Raw genomic sequence first — 12,668 nt, 5'->3', positions numbered from 1 at the left:
TACTACTACTACTACTACTACTACTACTACTACTAACAGTATTGACTATCAGTCAATCCCTAAAACATTCCTCAAAGCCGTTCCACACCGTTCTGAGGAAACGTGTCATTCAGCACCTTAACCATCATTAAATGTGCAAACCATTTGAGATTGAACGTGCCCCAGGAGTGGCTACTTCACGCGTCTCTTCCTGCCAGTGACTGTTTCATTAAGGGCAGCAGCAGCTGTGGTGGTTACCTCAGACTCCAGCTCCGTCAGGTTCCCCACCACGTCCCTGCAGCCGGACACCAGATCCTCCAGGTGGTCCTGCAGACACTCCAGCTCCTGTCCGGCCTCCGTCTTCTCGCTGCACCACTTCCCCAGGTCGGTCATGCATTGTCTCTGCAGCTCGGGGTCCAGCTTCACGTCCAGCGCCCTCTGGTGGAGGATCCTCTGCACCTCCACCTTACAGTCTCTAGAGAGCTGCAGCAGGGCCACAACGGCGGGTTAGTAGAGACAAGAGACCCAAACCTCCAAGGACCCTTAAACTGATACTCCACTCTGGATAAGTAGGATTTTGTTGTTTTAAAAGTGTCTGTTAAAAGTTTATATTTATTAACCCTCTGAGGACGAAAGAAGCAACGACGCGTCCAAAACGGGGTTTGACAAAACTCCTACTCAAAAAGCAATATTACAAAAATTTAATTTCAGACATTTATTTACTATTTTAAAATCATATAATGTAGCTGCAAGCGGCGATTTGCGGGTTCAAACCTTTTTTCTAAGTAGCAACTTCAAAGTAATTTCACACATTTGGTTTATGATTATTGTGTTTTTTTGTGTTATATTCTTGTTTTTTCTCCTTCTCATGCTGTATCGGATGCTGGTAACTTTAATTTCCTTGCGGGAGTCATCCCAAAGGGATTAACAAAGCTAAATCTAAGTCTAAGTCTAACGTCTAAATCTAAGTCAGATTTGTCAAAAACATTATTTTCAATTCAGTGTGATATGTAGCTCAGTGCCGCTCAACAAAAACAACTGCTAATAAAAGCAGCAAGCTGCGATTCCAAGCTCAAACCTTGATTTGCGTCATTCCACGTCCAGTTATTGTGCATTTAAAGCGCCCCCTGGTGGTCAATTTGAATGAGACTTGCAGTGTATGTGTGAGGTCATTATGTAGACATTTCCTGGAAGTTGTGTGTGGATTGGACAAACATTTATTCATTTATAGCCGGATTTGCGCTATATCACCTGCAGTTTGTTTGCATTTACAGCGCCCCCTGGTGGTCAATTCGAATGAAACTTCCAGGGCGAGGTACAGGTACTTATGAGGACATATCCCGAGAGATTTGTGATGATTGGACAATGAATATGTGATTTATAGTTAAATGTGTGTAATGCCACTCACCTATATTGCGCTTGTAGTGCCCCATTAGTGGTGTATGTATATAAAACTGTCTGGGTATACAGTATATCTAGGGCACTTATCTGAACACCCTGTGAGTTTTGTGATGATTGGCCTTACGGTTGCTGATTTGTGTTCATGTCCATCCGTGTTCTAGGCGGACCTTAATGGTCCTTATGGCTTTTTTGTAGAGCACATTAAGCTGCACCAGTGTGAGAGATTTCAAGTCAATCGGACTCACGGTGTGGGGGGGGGGCGCGGCCTTTCAAAGTTGGCATTTTGAAGCCTTAATTATAGTGTCACCATGTAGCCGATAGGGTTCATATTTCTATAGAAGTGACTTACAATAAGAGACTGAGGCAACGGGCGTCAACTACAGACTGAGGATGATTCGTCATAAATTCAGTCGGTTATGTCTGATTCAGGGGTGTCAAGATTCTCCAAATCAAAGTTTTGACTTTTGATTTTAAGGTCACGATTCGATCCAATTTAAAAACAAAAACAAATAGTCAACAGGGACGTTTACTAATGCCACAACGTCAAAAAAATGTGTCAAAAGTGTTGAAAAACTGACAAAAACATAAGAAAAGGTTTTTTAAAAAATATCGATAATAAGCCTCAACAAAAGTGTTGATTTTTAATTCTGACGGGAAGACACCACGAGGTTAAAAGCCGGTGTGACCGAGCCTTAACACAGAACATTTAACTATATTTGAAAGCAGATCTGCGTGTTTGGAAGATCCAGAACATAAGATGGACGACAGATAAAGATTACGCAGCAATGAGAAGTTTCTGCAGTCGTTTGGTTTTTTTCTTGTAATAGAAACCGGCAAAAACTGGAATTAATTTCAACAGAAATGAAATCAAGCTGATCGTCTTTTCCTCCATGACGGAGGAAAACTTCTACATTTTTGAGCCTCCAGGGGAGATAGTTAGATATTAGTGCATTACATGTGAGTGGAGTATCGCTTTAAGGACTGCTTACACATCGGATTTTAATCAACAACTCAATTTGCTCCCATTGATTAATCAGCACAACCCAGTTTTACATAATTGGATAATTGCATCGATTCTTCCCATCACAGTTTAGCAGCTCACTTCATTTTTCACACGATAACAAAACCCAGCTTCCACATGCACCGACATGAGATAAGAATTACAGTCCAATCACTTCCCAGGCATCATGACAGGCGTGTGCAGTTTCCGGTGATTATCATCAGTTCAGCAGCGCGACATACTCACAGTCAAACGCTGGCTTTCTGCTTCGGACTCGCCACTGACGAGCTAGGGGAACATGCCGAGGTCAGTGAGGAAGTTCAGACTTACTGTGGATTTGACTTCTTCTGCATAACTACAAAAGGGTTTACAGCAAACAGTTTGAGCTTCACTTTCCCGTGTGATGGAGGGGACAGGCCTTTTGTTTTTATTGGTGCTCACAGACGGGCGCATTATGAGACAAAGAACCCCCATCACGCTTCTCTTTGTGGTCATTTACTGTCTTGTGGTTGTTTTGCCCCTTTTCATAGTCATTGTGAGTCTCTTTGTGTCTCTTTGTGGCCATTTTGTGTCTTTTTGTACTCATTTTGTGTCTTTTAGTCGTGTCTCTGTGTGGTCATTTTGTGTCTCTATGTGGTCATTTTGGGTCTCTATGTGGTCACTATATGTCTTTTTGTACTAATTTTGTGTCTTTTTGTAGTCATATCTCTTTGTACTCCTTTTTGTGTTTTTGTAGTCATCTCTCTTTGTACTCATTTTGTGTCTTTTAGTCGTGTCTCTGTGTGGTCATTTTGTGTCTCGTTGTGGTTTTTTTTGCCCATTTACAGAGTCGTGACTGTCTTTGTCTCTCTTTGTAGTAATTTTGTGTCTCTTCGGGGCTGCTTTGGGTCTCTTTGTGATCATTTTGGGTCTGGTAGTTTTTTCATAGTCGTGACAGGGTGAGACCGGGAGAACTGTATAGAGGGACACGACTACAGGTCAGTTAATATGTAGTGAGTAATAATGCTAGGTGGAAAGGAAAGTACGCGGCAACTGATCATTAAAATAAAAATAAAAAATGTATATACTGTAGCTATATATCAAACATTCCCCAGCGATGGTGGTGTCATGGTGGAAAGACGTGTCCTTAAGGACAGACGCTGCAGAGACTCACCCTGCGTCCCTGCTCCAAGGAGCGGTAGGCGTGGCGGTACAGGCAGGAGAAAATGGCGCCGGGCGGCATCATTTCGCTGGTCTCGTTCCAGCCGTGGGTGTGGCAGAGCCGGGCCGCATCGCCCTGACATTTCTTATACAGGATGGGATCCAACCTGGGCCGCAACACACGGGGTTACCACTAAGTATCAGTTAAGTACATTGTCCATCAGTACACATGAATACAGCACCACCTAGTTTCTAATCTCACATAAGACTTTTCTTTCATGTTTTGCTTCCATAAGTCTCAACTACAAAGCAACTTATGTTTCTGTTCTTTTAGCAAAGTTCAGTAAAAATAAAGCTGCAGGTTTGTTTGTTTTTTCCTGTGAAGGAGGAGGATCAGCAGGACTCACTTCCAGTCTCTGGCGATGAAGTACTGCAGCTCCAGGAGCCTGTGTTCACAGTCCTCCACCATCTTCTCGGTGTACAGGTGCTCCATCAGACAGGACAGGATCCTGCAGGATCAGCAACACAACGGGAACTTCATTAGTATTCATCACACACAAGTACAGTACAATGTAGTGAAATTCAATCTTTGAACCCGCTCGCTCCTTTCTTTTGTTTTTGCATTTGGTCTGAGGTGTCACATTCAGGAAGTGTCTTCTTTGAGAGCAGATACAATACAACGAGGAGTTTGTATGTATTTGAATTAGTTGATGAAAACCATGTGCAGTAATATATAATAATATTGAGGAGGTGAAGAGTCCAGTGGAGATTCACACCCCTATCATATACTCTAAGGAACTAAAAGAAACTGAGAAGAGGTAATTTTACATGTTCAAACTTTTAATACAAGTTTCTTTGAATTAGATTAAATTAAAAAAATTCTGATTATAATCTGAGCCTTTGCATCAGGGGGAAAAATGATTTAAGAAAAGGTGCAAATTAGATAAGATTACCAGAAATTACAGAAAACAAGAGGATGATGATAGATGGATGGATGGATATATTCTAAATACTATGCAGTATTACTATGCAGAAGAGAAACAAATGTCAGAAGCCTCGCATTGCCACACCGTCCTCCACAGCGCTGCAAAGGAGGGTCTGGCTAGTCCACACAGCATTCTGGGATGGGAGGAAAACGTGCTCTTGTTTATCGGCATTTCTTTAAACCAATCAATATCATCTTGAGATGTGCTTTGCGCTAGACAGAGCAACGGTGCCTCTGCAAAGTAGCTTCGGGAAGGAACTTGTTTTGGTGGAACGTGTACGTTCAAAAGTAGTTTTAGTCGTGCAACAGAAAACTAGCTAGGTGTCTGGATTCACCCTGCAGAGACCTGAGGACCAGGTAACCATAGTCCTCAGATTGGACAGATGGTCTAGCTAGCTGTCTGGATTTACCCTGCAGAGATCTGAGGACCAGGTAACCATAGTCCTCAGATTGGACAGATAGTCTAGCTAGCTGTCTGGATTTACCCTGCAGAGACCTGAGAACCAGGTAACCGTAGTCCTCAGATTGGACAGATAGTCTAGCTAGCTGTCTGGATTTACCCTGCAGAGATCTGAGGACCAGGTAACCATAGTCCTCAGATTGGACAGATAGTCTAGCTAGCTGTCTGGATTTACCCTGCAGAGATCTGAGGACCAGGTAACCATAGTCCTCAGATTGGACAGATAGTCTAGCTAGCTGTCTGGATTTACCCTGCAGAGACCTGAGGACCAGGTAACCATAGTCCTCAGATTGGACAGATAGTCTAGCTAGCTGTCTGGATTTACCCTGCAGAGACCTGAGGACCAGGTAACCGTAGTCCTCAGATTGGACAGATAGTCTAGCTAGCTGTCTGGATTTACCCTGCAGAGACCTGAGAACCAGGTAACCGTAGTCCTCAGATTGGACAGATAGTCTAGCTAGCTGTCTGGATTTACCCTGCAGAGATCTGAGGACCAGGTAACCATAGTCCTCAGATTGGACAGATAGTCTAGCTAGCTGTCTGGATTTACCCTGCAGAGATCTGAGGACCAGGTTACCAGTGTCCTCAGAAATCAACCGGAGGTTAGAACGCCAACACAGAGACAGAGGAAAGGGATGGACATCTGGTCGAAAAGAGGGACGTCTGTGGATATGAACTTGAGTGTGAAAGACACAGGGACTCACATGGGGTCTCCGCTGCGGATGTGTTTGCAGGCAGTCTGGATGACGGACTCGCAGGCCTCGTTGAGTGCTCGGTCGATGCGGTAGTCGGCTCCGGGGTCGGCTTCCTGGATCAGAATCTGGAGCTGAGACCAGAAAACACAATATCAGCATAAACAAAAATCAACGCAAGCTGGAATCAGCATAAATAAAAATCAACGCATTACCAACATACATACATGTACAGTATATGCGCACACACACACACACACACACCAAGGAAATTGCGGTATCGATAGACGTATTTGGTTTAGAATGTCTGATTTTCTCGACCAGCCCTACCTACAGTTGCCATAAATGGCGACTTACCGCCCTCTGGCAGTCGGGGTCGATGGCGCCCATGTCTCCTCTGCCGACCCTCATCAGGCAGTGCAGCGTCCGGCCTTTGCGGTGCAGCCCGGAGCAGTGGCCCTCGATCTCGCTCCGACAGTGCAGCACGATCTCCGGACTCAGAGAGAAATCCTCCATCAGCATCCGCCTGTAGTCCATCATCTCGCCCTGACACTCGCCACTGACCACACGGCCTGGGGGAGAGAGAGAGACACACACACACACACACACACACACACACACACACACAAAGACACACACACACACACACACAAAGACGGGTATGAAACACTCAGACAACTTTAAATCATTAGTAGCTCCATCGACTTCTGCAAGTTGTGGCCAATAGAATATTGTGTGTGTTATGTCATTTTCTAAAGGTTTCTCGAAATAATACAGAGTCAATTGTATGTATGGCTGCACAACGTGAGGAAAATACAAAATATGCAATAATGTTGTTGAATGTTGCGATAAAGATATTAAGTGTAGTCCCATCTGCTGCTTTCAGCGTTCTGATAAAATACAACAAATTGAAGATGAAATAAATTGAAAGAAAATCATATTCAACATTCTTTTATTGAACATTGCATTGAATGTAAAATTGGCACCACTAAAAAAAAAAGTAAATGCAGTTTTCGATGTAAATTTTCTTTCAACTAACACAAAAAATCTCTGAGTGTTGCGATGACGAAGGATGTCTTGTTGAAATGAATCACTGCATTGATGCATCGATGCAGTGACAGACGCCCTCATACTCTGCTGCTTATTAATTAATATTCAATTGTTGATATTACCAGTCACTGCTTATTTGTGTATATTTATTTGTATTTCTCACGGTTAATCACCAGCCTCTGTACGGCATCAACAAGGGTCAACATTGTTTTTGTGTGTGTGTGTGTGTGTCTGTGTGTGTGTGTGTGTGTGTGTGTGTGTGTGTGTGTGTGTCTGTGTGTGACGTCAGAAACTGTAACTGGGAGTACAACAATCTGTTACGAGTTCACGGGTAGTAAGTTAAGGGTTTGACTGTTGTTCCAGGGCACTTTTACGGGTAAAAAGTTGTGAACACACAGGTTATGGGGTGCCTGGAACGCAGCATTAATCAGCCACATCAACGTAATACAGCTGTGTGTGTGTGTGTGTGTGTGTGTGTGTGTGTGTGTGTTTTCAGACTTCAGAGGCTTTCATTTTGACTGAGACAATTCATTGTACAGCCAAATTGAGACTTGCTACAGCTCTACTCATATCTGACTGGTGCTGAGAGAGTGCAATAAGGCATATTGTATTTCATTGCTGTGGTACTCCGTACTAAAGTGCACATGACAACAAACTTTAACTTGATATTACCCAGTTTCCTCATACAGTGCAGCCCTAGCAGGGATGGGTGTAATGTACAGACAGGAGGGAAGTGAGAGGCGGAGCCGCCTACCTCTGTGCACCGCCGACTCCAGGCAGAGCAGCAGGTAGGACAGGCGAGCCTCCCGGGCCCGGGGCATGTTGCTGTCGGCGCTGCAGTGGTACTTCCTCAGGTCCGACTTGCAGGCTTTGGCCAGCGAGTAGCTCACCTTGTAGTCCTGGGCGATCAGCTTCTGCCGGGTGGTCAAAGCTTCGCGGCACTGAGGAGACACACAGCCGCCCGTCAGCATCACGGCACAGATTCAAACTACGTGGCAGTTGTCTTTATTTCTTTTTTTTAGCCTGGCTTCTTCTCCAAAGTCAGCAGGACGTCGTCATACTAACGTCCAACAATTTTTTAAAAGCAAAAGCGTAGTGGAGGTCGGCCCTACGTAGCCAGTCAGGAGCAGAGTAGGAGCCCTGACCGTACCTAGGTAAGGACTACTAGCCAGTCGAAGCACGTAGTATGAGGGGCCCTGACAGTACTAGGTAAGGACTACTAGCCAGTCAGGAGCAGGAGCAGAGTGAGGGCCCTGACAGTACCTAGGTAAGGACTACTAGCCAGTCAGGAGCAGAGGATGAGGGCCCTGACAGACTACTAGCAGTCAGAAGCAGAGGATGAGGGCCCTGACAGTACCTAGGTAAGGGACTACAGCCAGTCAGAAGCAGAGTATGAGGGTCCTGACAGTACCTAGGTAGGACTACTAGCCAGTCAGAGCAGAGTATGAGGCCCTGACAGTACCTAGTAAGGATAACTAGCCAGTCAGAGCAGAGTATGAGGGCCCTGACAGTACCTAGGTAAGGACTACTAGCCAGTCAGAGCAGAGTATGAGGGTCCTGACAGTACCTGGTAAGGACTACTAGCAGTCAGGAGCAGAGTATGAGGCCCTGACAGTACTAGGTAAGGACCACTAGCGTCAGAAGCAGAGTATGAGGGCCCTGACAGTACCTAGGTAAGGACTACTAGCCAGTCAGAAGCAGAGTATGAGGGCCTGACCTAACAGGTAAGGACTACTAGCCAGTCAGAAGCAGAGTATGAGGGCCCCTGACGTACCTAGGTAGGACTACGCCAGTCAGAAGAGAGTATGAGGGCCCTGACAGTACCTAGGTAAGGACTACTAGCCAGTTCAAAAGCAGAGTATGAGGGCCCTGACAGTACTAGGTAAGGCTACTAGCCAGTCAGAAGCAGAGTATGAGGACCTGACAGTACCTAGGTAAGGACTACTAGCCAGTCAGAAGCAGACTATGAGTAGCTGATAAATTAAACGCTTGCCGAATCCCGTAAGATGGACGGCAAAAACTCGACAAATGCCTTGATCGCGGTTCTCTGTTCCTCTTTTAACCCTTGGGTTGTCTTCCCGTCAACCATGAAAAAAAATAAAGTTTTCCAACATTTGTATCAATGTTGTGGGCTCTTTTTTTATGTTTTGGGGATATTTTTACTGTTGACATTTTCAGTGCTTATTTCAACGGCCTATTTTTTGTGACAGAAAAAAAAAAAATTAACTGAAAACCGGTCAATTTGACCCGAGGACAAGACGAGGGTTAAAATGAATGCGCTTTCTATTTCTTCTGTAACGGACGCCATGGAAGAATCCAGACATCTTAATTCTTCAGCGGCAGCCGTCTTTGTTGTGAACAAACTCAACCCCAGCGCTCTTCGGTGACGTGGTTGATCACGTTACTGGTGATCATCTGTCCGTCATCGTATAGAGCCCGCCCTGACGATGTGATTGGTCAGAACAGCTCTGGTTGGAGCGTAGTTCCTCAACAACGGATCAAGTCCAGACCAAACGTCTCGACCGCAAATGTTGTGGGCGGGGCTAAGTTCTGCTGGCATCCAGGATACTCCAATATTTGCTAAATTTACATCACCTACTATACTGTGAAGCAGGGGTCTTCAACGTTTTCCAGGCCAAGGACCCCCAAACTGATGGCGAGATGGAGCGGGGACCCCCTAATTATATATATATTGTATAACATTGTGTTATATCAAACTGGTCCTATAGTGCCATGTGTGCATTGATGACTGAAAGACATCTTCTGCCTCCATTTATCTGTTCACTACAGTGTGTTGAGTTCATGTTAATGTGGATTTAAAGACATTTCAATTAGTGGAAAAAATTGCAGGGGGGGGGGGGAATATAAAAAAAAGTCTTATCAACCAAAACATTCGCGACCCCCATGCAGTACCTCCGCGGACCCCCTAGGGGTCGCGGACCCCCTGTTGAACACCCCTGCTTTGAAGCATTAATCAGCACAACTACTAACATGAGAATTTAAAATGAAAGCAGCGCGTCTGCTCGTTGAACTCACCCTCTCAGACATCGCCTCCTCGAACTTGTGATTGAAGAGACATTTGTAAACCCGTCCCTCTCCGGCCAGTGTCTGAAAAAAATGCCAAAATATAAGTCCATCAACAGCAGAAAGATTCCATAATACTGAAAAGGTAGAAATATCTTACATCTCATTTCAATATGAGATCAGCCAAACATTCAGGATCATGTTGCGTCATGCAATAAGGACGATTGATCCTGACAGGCCGATTCATTCAGATGATCCCTGACTCCTTTGATATCGGGCTACATCTACACCAGTAAGTGTTTTTAGCTCCAGTAGAAGAACTAACCTCCGTTTAAACTAACACGCCCAAACCAAAATATCTCATTAACATTCTCATAGACTGGACATAGGCCATCTGCAGGTTTTACAGACCTGAAAACTGGGTGTAAGGACACTTTAAAGAGCCAAATAAAGTAACAAAGCTGATAAAAAGCCAACATGGCTAACATAGAAATAAATATAAAAGTGGGTTCAAAAAAAGAAAACGCAGGACATAAGTGCTATAAAGATATGAAATACATAAGTGTTAGTCCGAATGATAATGGATGCAGACAGTTATTGGTTTAAGATTTAAAAAAAAAAAAAAAAAAAAAACTCCAAAAAATGAATTTGTGAAACATCACTGAATAGGAAACGACCCCGGCGGACGTGTGCATTACATCATCAACCAGGTGGAAAGAAACAAAACGAAATTACTCGTAGTTTGTGTATTTCCACTTTTAAAGTAGTTTTTTAAATCCGTACTTTCACTAAAAAGTGTTTGGTTCAAAGCGTTGCGTTGTAAATTTAAAAATCACATCTAAAAAGGCCTTTACACACCAGGGAGGGGTTTTTCATGCGATTAATTCACACGACACTTTCACGAGTTCTTTCACACAGAACGTGATTGTTACGCTGCAATAAAGCAACTTCAAGCTTTAGTGCGTAACTTTTTGATATTAAATTAACAGTTGAGCCTATCTTTCAGTTTTGGAGCAATACGTATGAGACAAGAGGGAAATCTTTAAAGCGTTACCCCAGAATATGCATGTCTGAAAAGAGGAATAGTGTTTTTACGCTCCGTGTAATCATGTAAGGAGCTCCCAGAGGAAGTTGTGCGTTCTTCAATTCAGTCTTTTAACAACAACGACGACGGTGCATGATCGAGCACATAATAGGTTGGATGCATTTTCTCTGTCAAAAGGTGTTATGTAGAATTATATAAAGTCAGTTATTTGTGCAACTTATTTATGAATTGTTAGAAAATTGTAATCATGAAATTAACGTGTTTAACACTGAACCCCTAGTTGACCCTGATGTGTCGGAGTGTGAATGTGTGCGAGTGATGATCTGATGTGTAGATGTGTAGATGTGTGTGAGTGTGTATCTGATGAGCAGGTGTGTAGATGTGTGTAAATAAGTAGTGGAGTGTGTATCTGATGAAGTGTGTAGATGTGTCAGGGTGAGTGTGTTAATTGTGAGCAGGTGTGTTGTAGATGTGTGTGAGTGTGGTTTATTTGATGAGCAGGTGTGATGTAGATGGTTGTGAGTGGTGTATCTGAGTGAGGCAGGTTTGGGTGAGATGTGTTGGGAGTGGTGTATTGATGAGCCGGTGTGGTAGGTGTTTGGTTGCTGTGAGGTGTGTATTTGGATGAGAGTGTGTAGATGTGTGTGCGTGTGTAATCTGATGAGAAGTGTGTAGATGTTGTTTGTAGAGTGTGTGTGAGTGTGTAATCGGATGGCAGGTGAGAGAGATGTGTGTACCAGGTGTGTGAAGTGTGTATTGATGAGAAGGGTGTAGATGTGGGGCGTACATGTGTAGTGAGTGTGAGTCTGATGCAGGTGTGATAGGGATGTGTGTACATGTGTAGTGATTTGTGAGTGTTTTCTGATGAGCAGGTGTTGTAGATGTGTGTACCACATGTGTGCGAGATTGGTCTATCTGAAAAGAGCAGGTGTGTAGATGTGTGTACATGTGTGCGAGTGTGTATCTGATGAGCAGGCGGCACCTTGTACGGCAGCCTCGGCCCCAGCGTACGAACGTGTGTGAATGGTTCCTGTATGATGAAAAAGCGCTTTGTTAAGACTAGAAAAGCGCTGTATAAATACAAATACAGTACATTTACATACTGTATATACTGTGTGTTTGTTGTTGTGTTGCTGGAGTCTGGAATAGAGGATTGTATATCCTGTACCAGAAATGTTTTCATTAAAACATATTGAGAAACCGCGCAAAGGATTAGGAAAACAATCTTCAAAAAAAGATGCACTTCTGATGCCCTTCTGATGCACATCCATAACTCTAGACCACTTAATAGAAGAGGTGGAGATGTGCGACAGGTCGTGAATCGAGTCCTCACGCTTTCACAGAAGCGCTCGCGGTCGTCGCGGCAGGCGAAGTACAGGTATCGGTCCAGGTGGAAGTCGTCCGACGAGAGCTCGGCCACTCTCATGATGGCCTTCTTACAGTCGTCCTTGATGCGGTGCGCTGCCGGCTGCTCCTCGGCCTCCCGCACCAGACCTTTCTCCAGACAGGCGATCACCTCCCCCTGAGAGTGGATGTCCTGCACGGAGACAACGGAGAGACCACAGTTACCGCGGGAACAGGGAGGGGGTCAGAGTGCGTCTTTGTTCATTCATAAAATCTAGTTTAAATATTAGAGATGTTCCGATGCCAGTGTCAGAGAAGCCTACGATACTGAATAAAATGCCGCTTCGACGCCACGTAATTTACACATGAAGAAAATACACTTTAGCAGTTAGATGTTATAAATTACATGTTGGTCTCATATGTAGCCGTGATAGAGTGAATTATATTTGGACTAGCGACAGAAAGAACTACAACACCATAGAAGAAAGTGAAAAAGCCCAAAGTCTAGTAGTCCTTACCTAGGTACTGTCAGGGCCCTCATACTCTGC

The 12,668-nt window shown here is 44.2% G+C and overlaps 2 protein-coding genes across 4 annotated transcripts in view; both read right to left on the bottom strand.

The window, feature by feature from the left end:
* LOC116693755 (mixed lineage kinase domain-like protein) overlaps positions 1 to 12,668 on the bottom strand; it is a 525,120-nt gene that overhangs the window by 416,289 nt on the left and 96,163 nt on the right. The window lies entirely within an intron of this gene.
* glg1a (golgi glycoprotein 1a) overlaps positions 1 to 12,668 on the bottom strand; it is a 90,841-nt gene that overhangs the window by 17,506 nt on the left and 60,667 nt on the right. Inside the window, 8 exon segments of the mRNA XM_032522265.1 lie at positions 238 to 462; positions 3,534 to 3,687; positions 3,928 to 4,029; positions 5,670 to 5,791; positions 6,015 to 6,229; positions 7,462 to 7,648; positions 9,744 to 9,815; positions 12,110 to 12,313. Of these exon segments, the coding sequence (XP_032378156.1) occupies positions 238 to 462; positions 3,534 to 3,687; positions 3,928 to 4,029; positions 5,670 to 5,791; positions 6,015 to 6,229; positions 7,462 to 7,648; positions 9,744 to 9,815; positions 12,110 to 12,313 (1,281 nt within the window).

Source organism: Etheostoma spectabile, chromosome 8 (assembly GCF_008692095.1).
Source record: "Etheostoma spectabile isolate EspeVRDwgs_2016 chromosome 8, UIUC_Espe_1.0, whole genome shotgun sequence".
Lineage (NCBI taxonomy): Eukaryota > Metazoa > Chordata > Actinopteri > Perciformes > Percidae > Etheostoma > Etheostoma spectabile.
The sequence above is the reverse complement of the archived record's forward strand: the minus strand, read 5'-3'. Positions and strand labels throughout refer to the sequence as shown.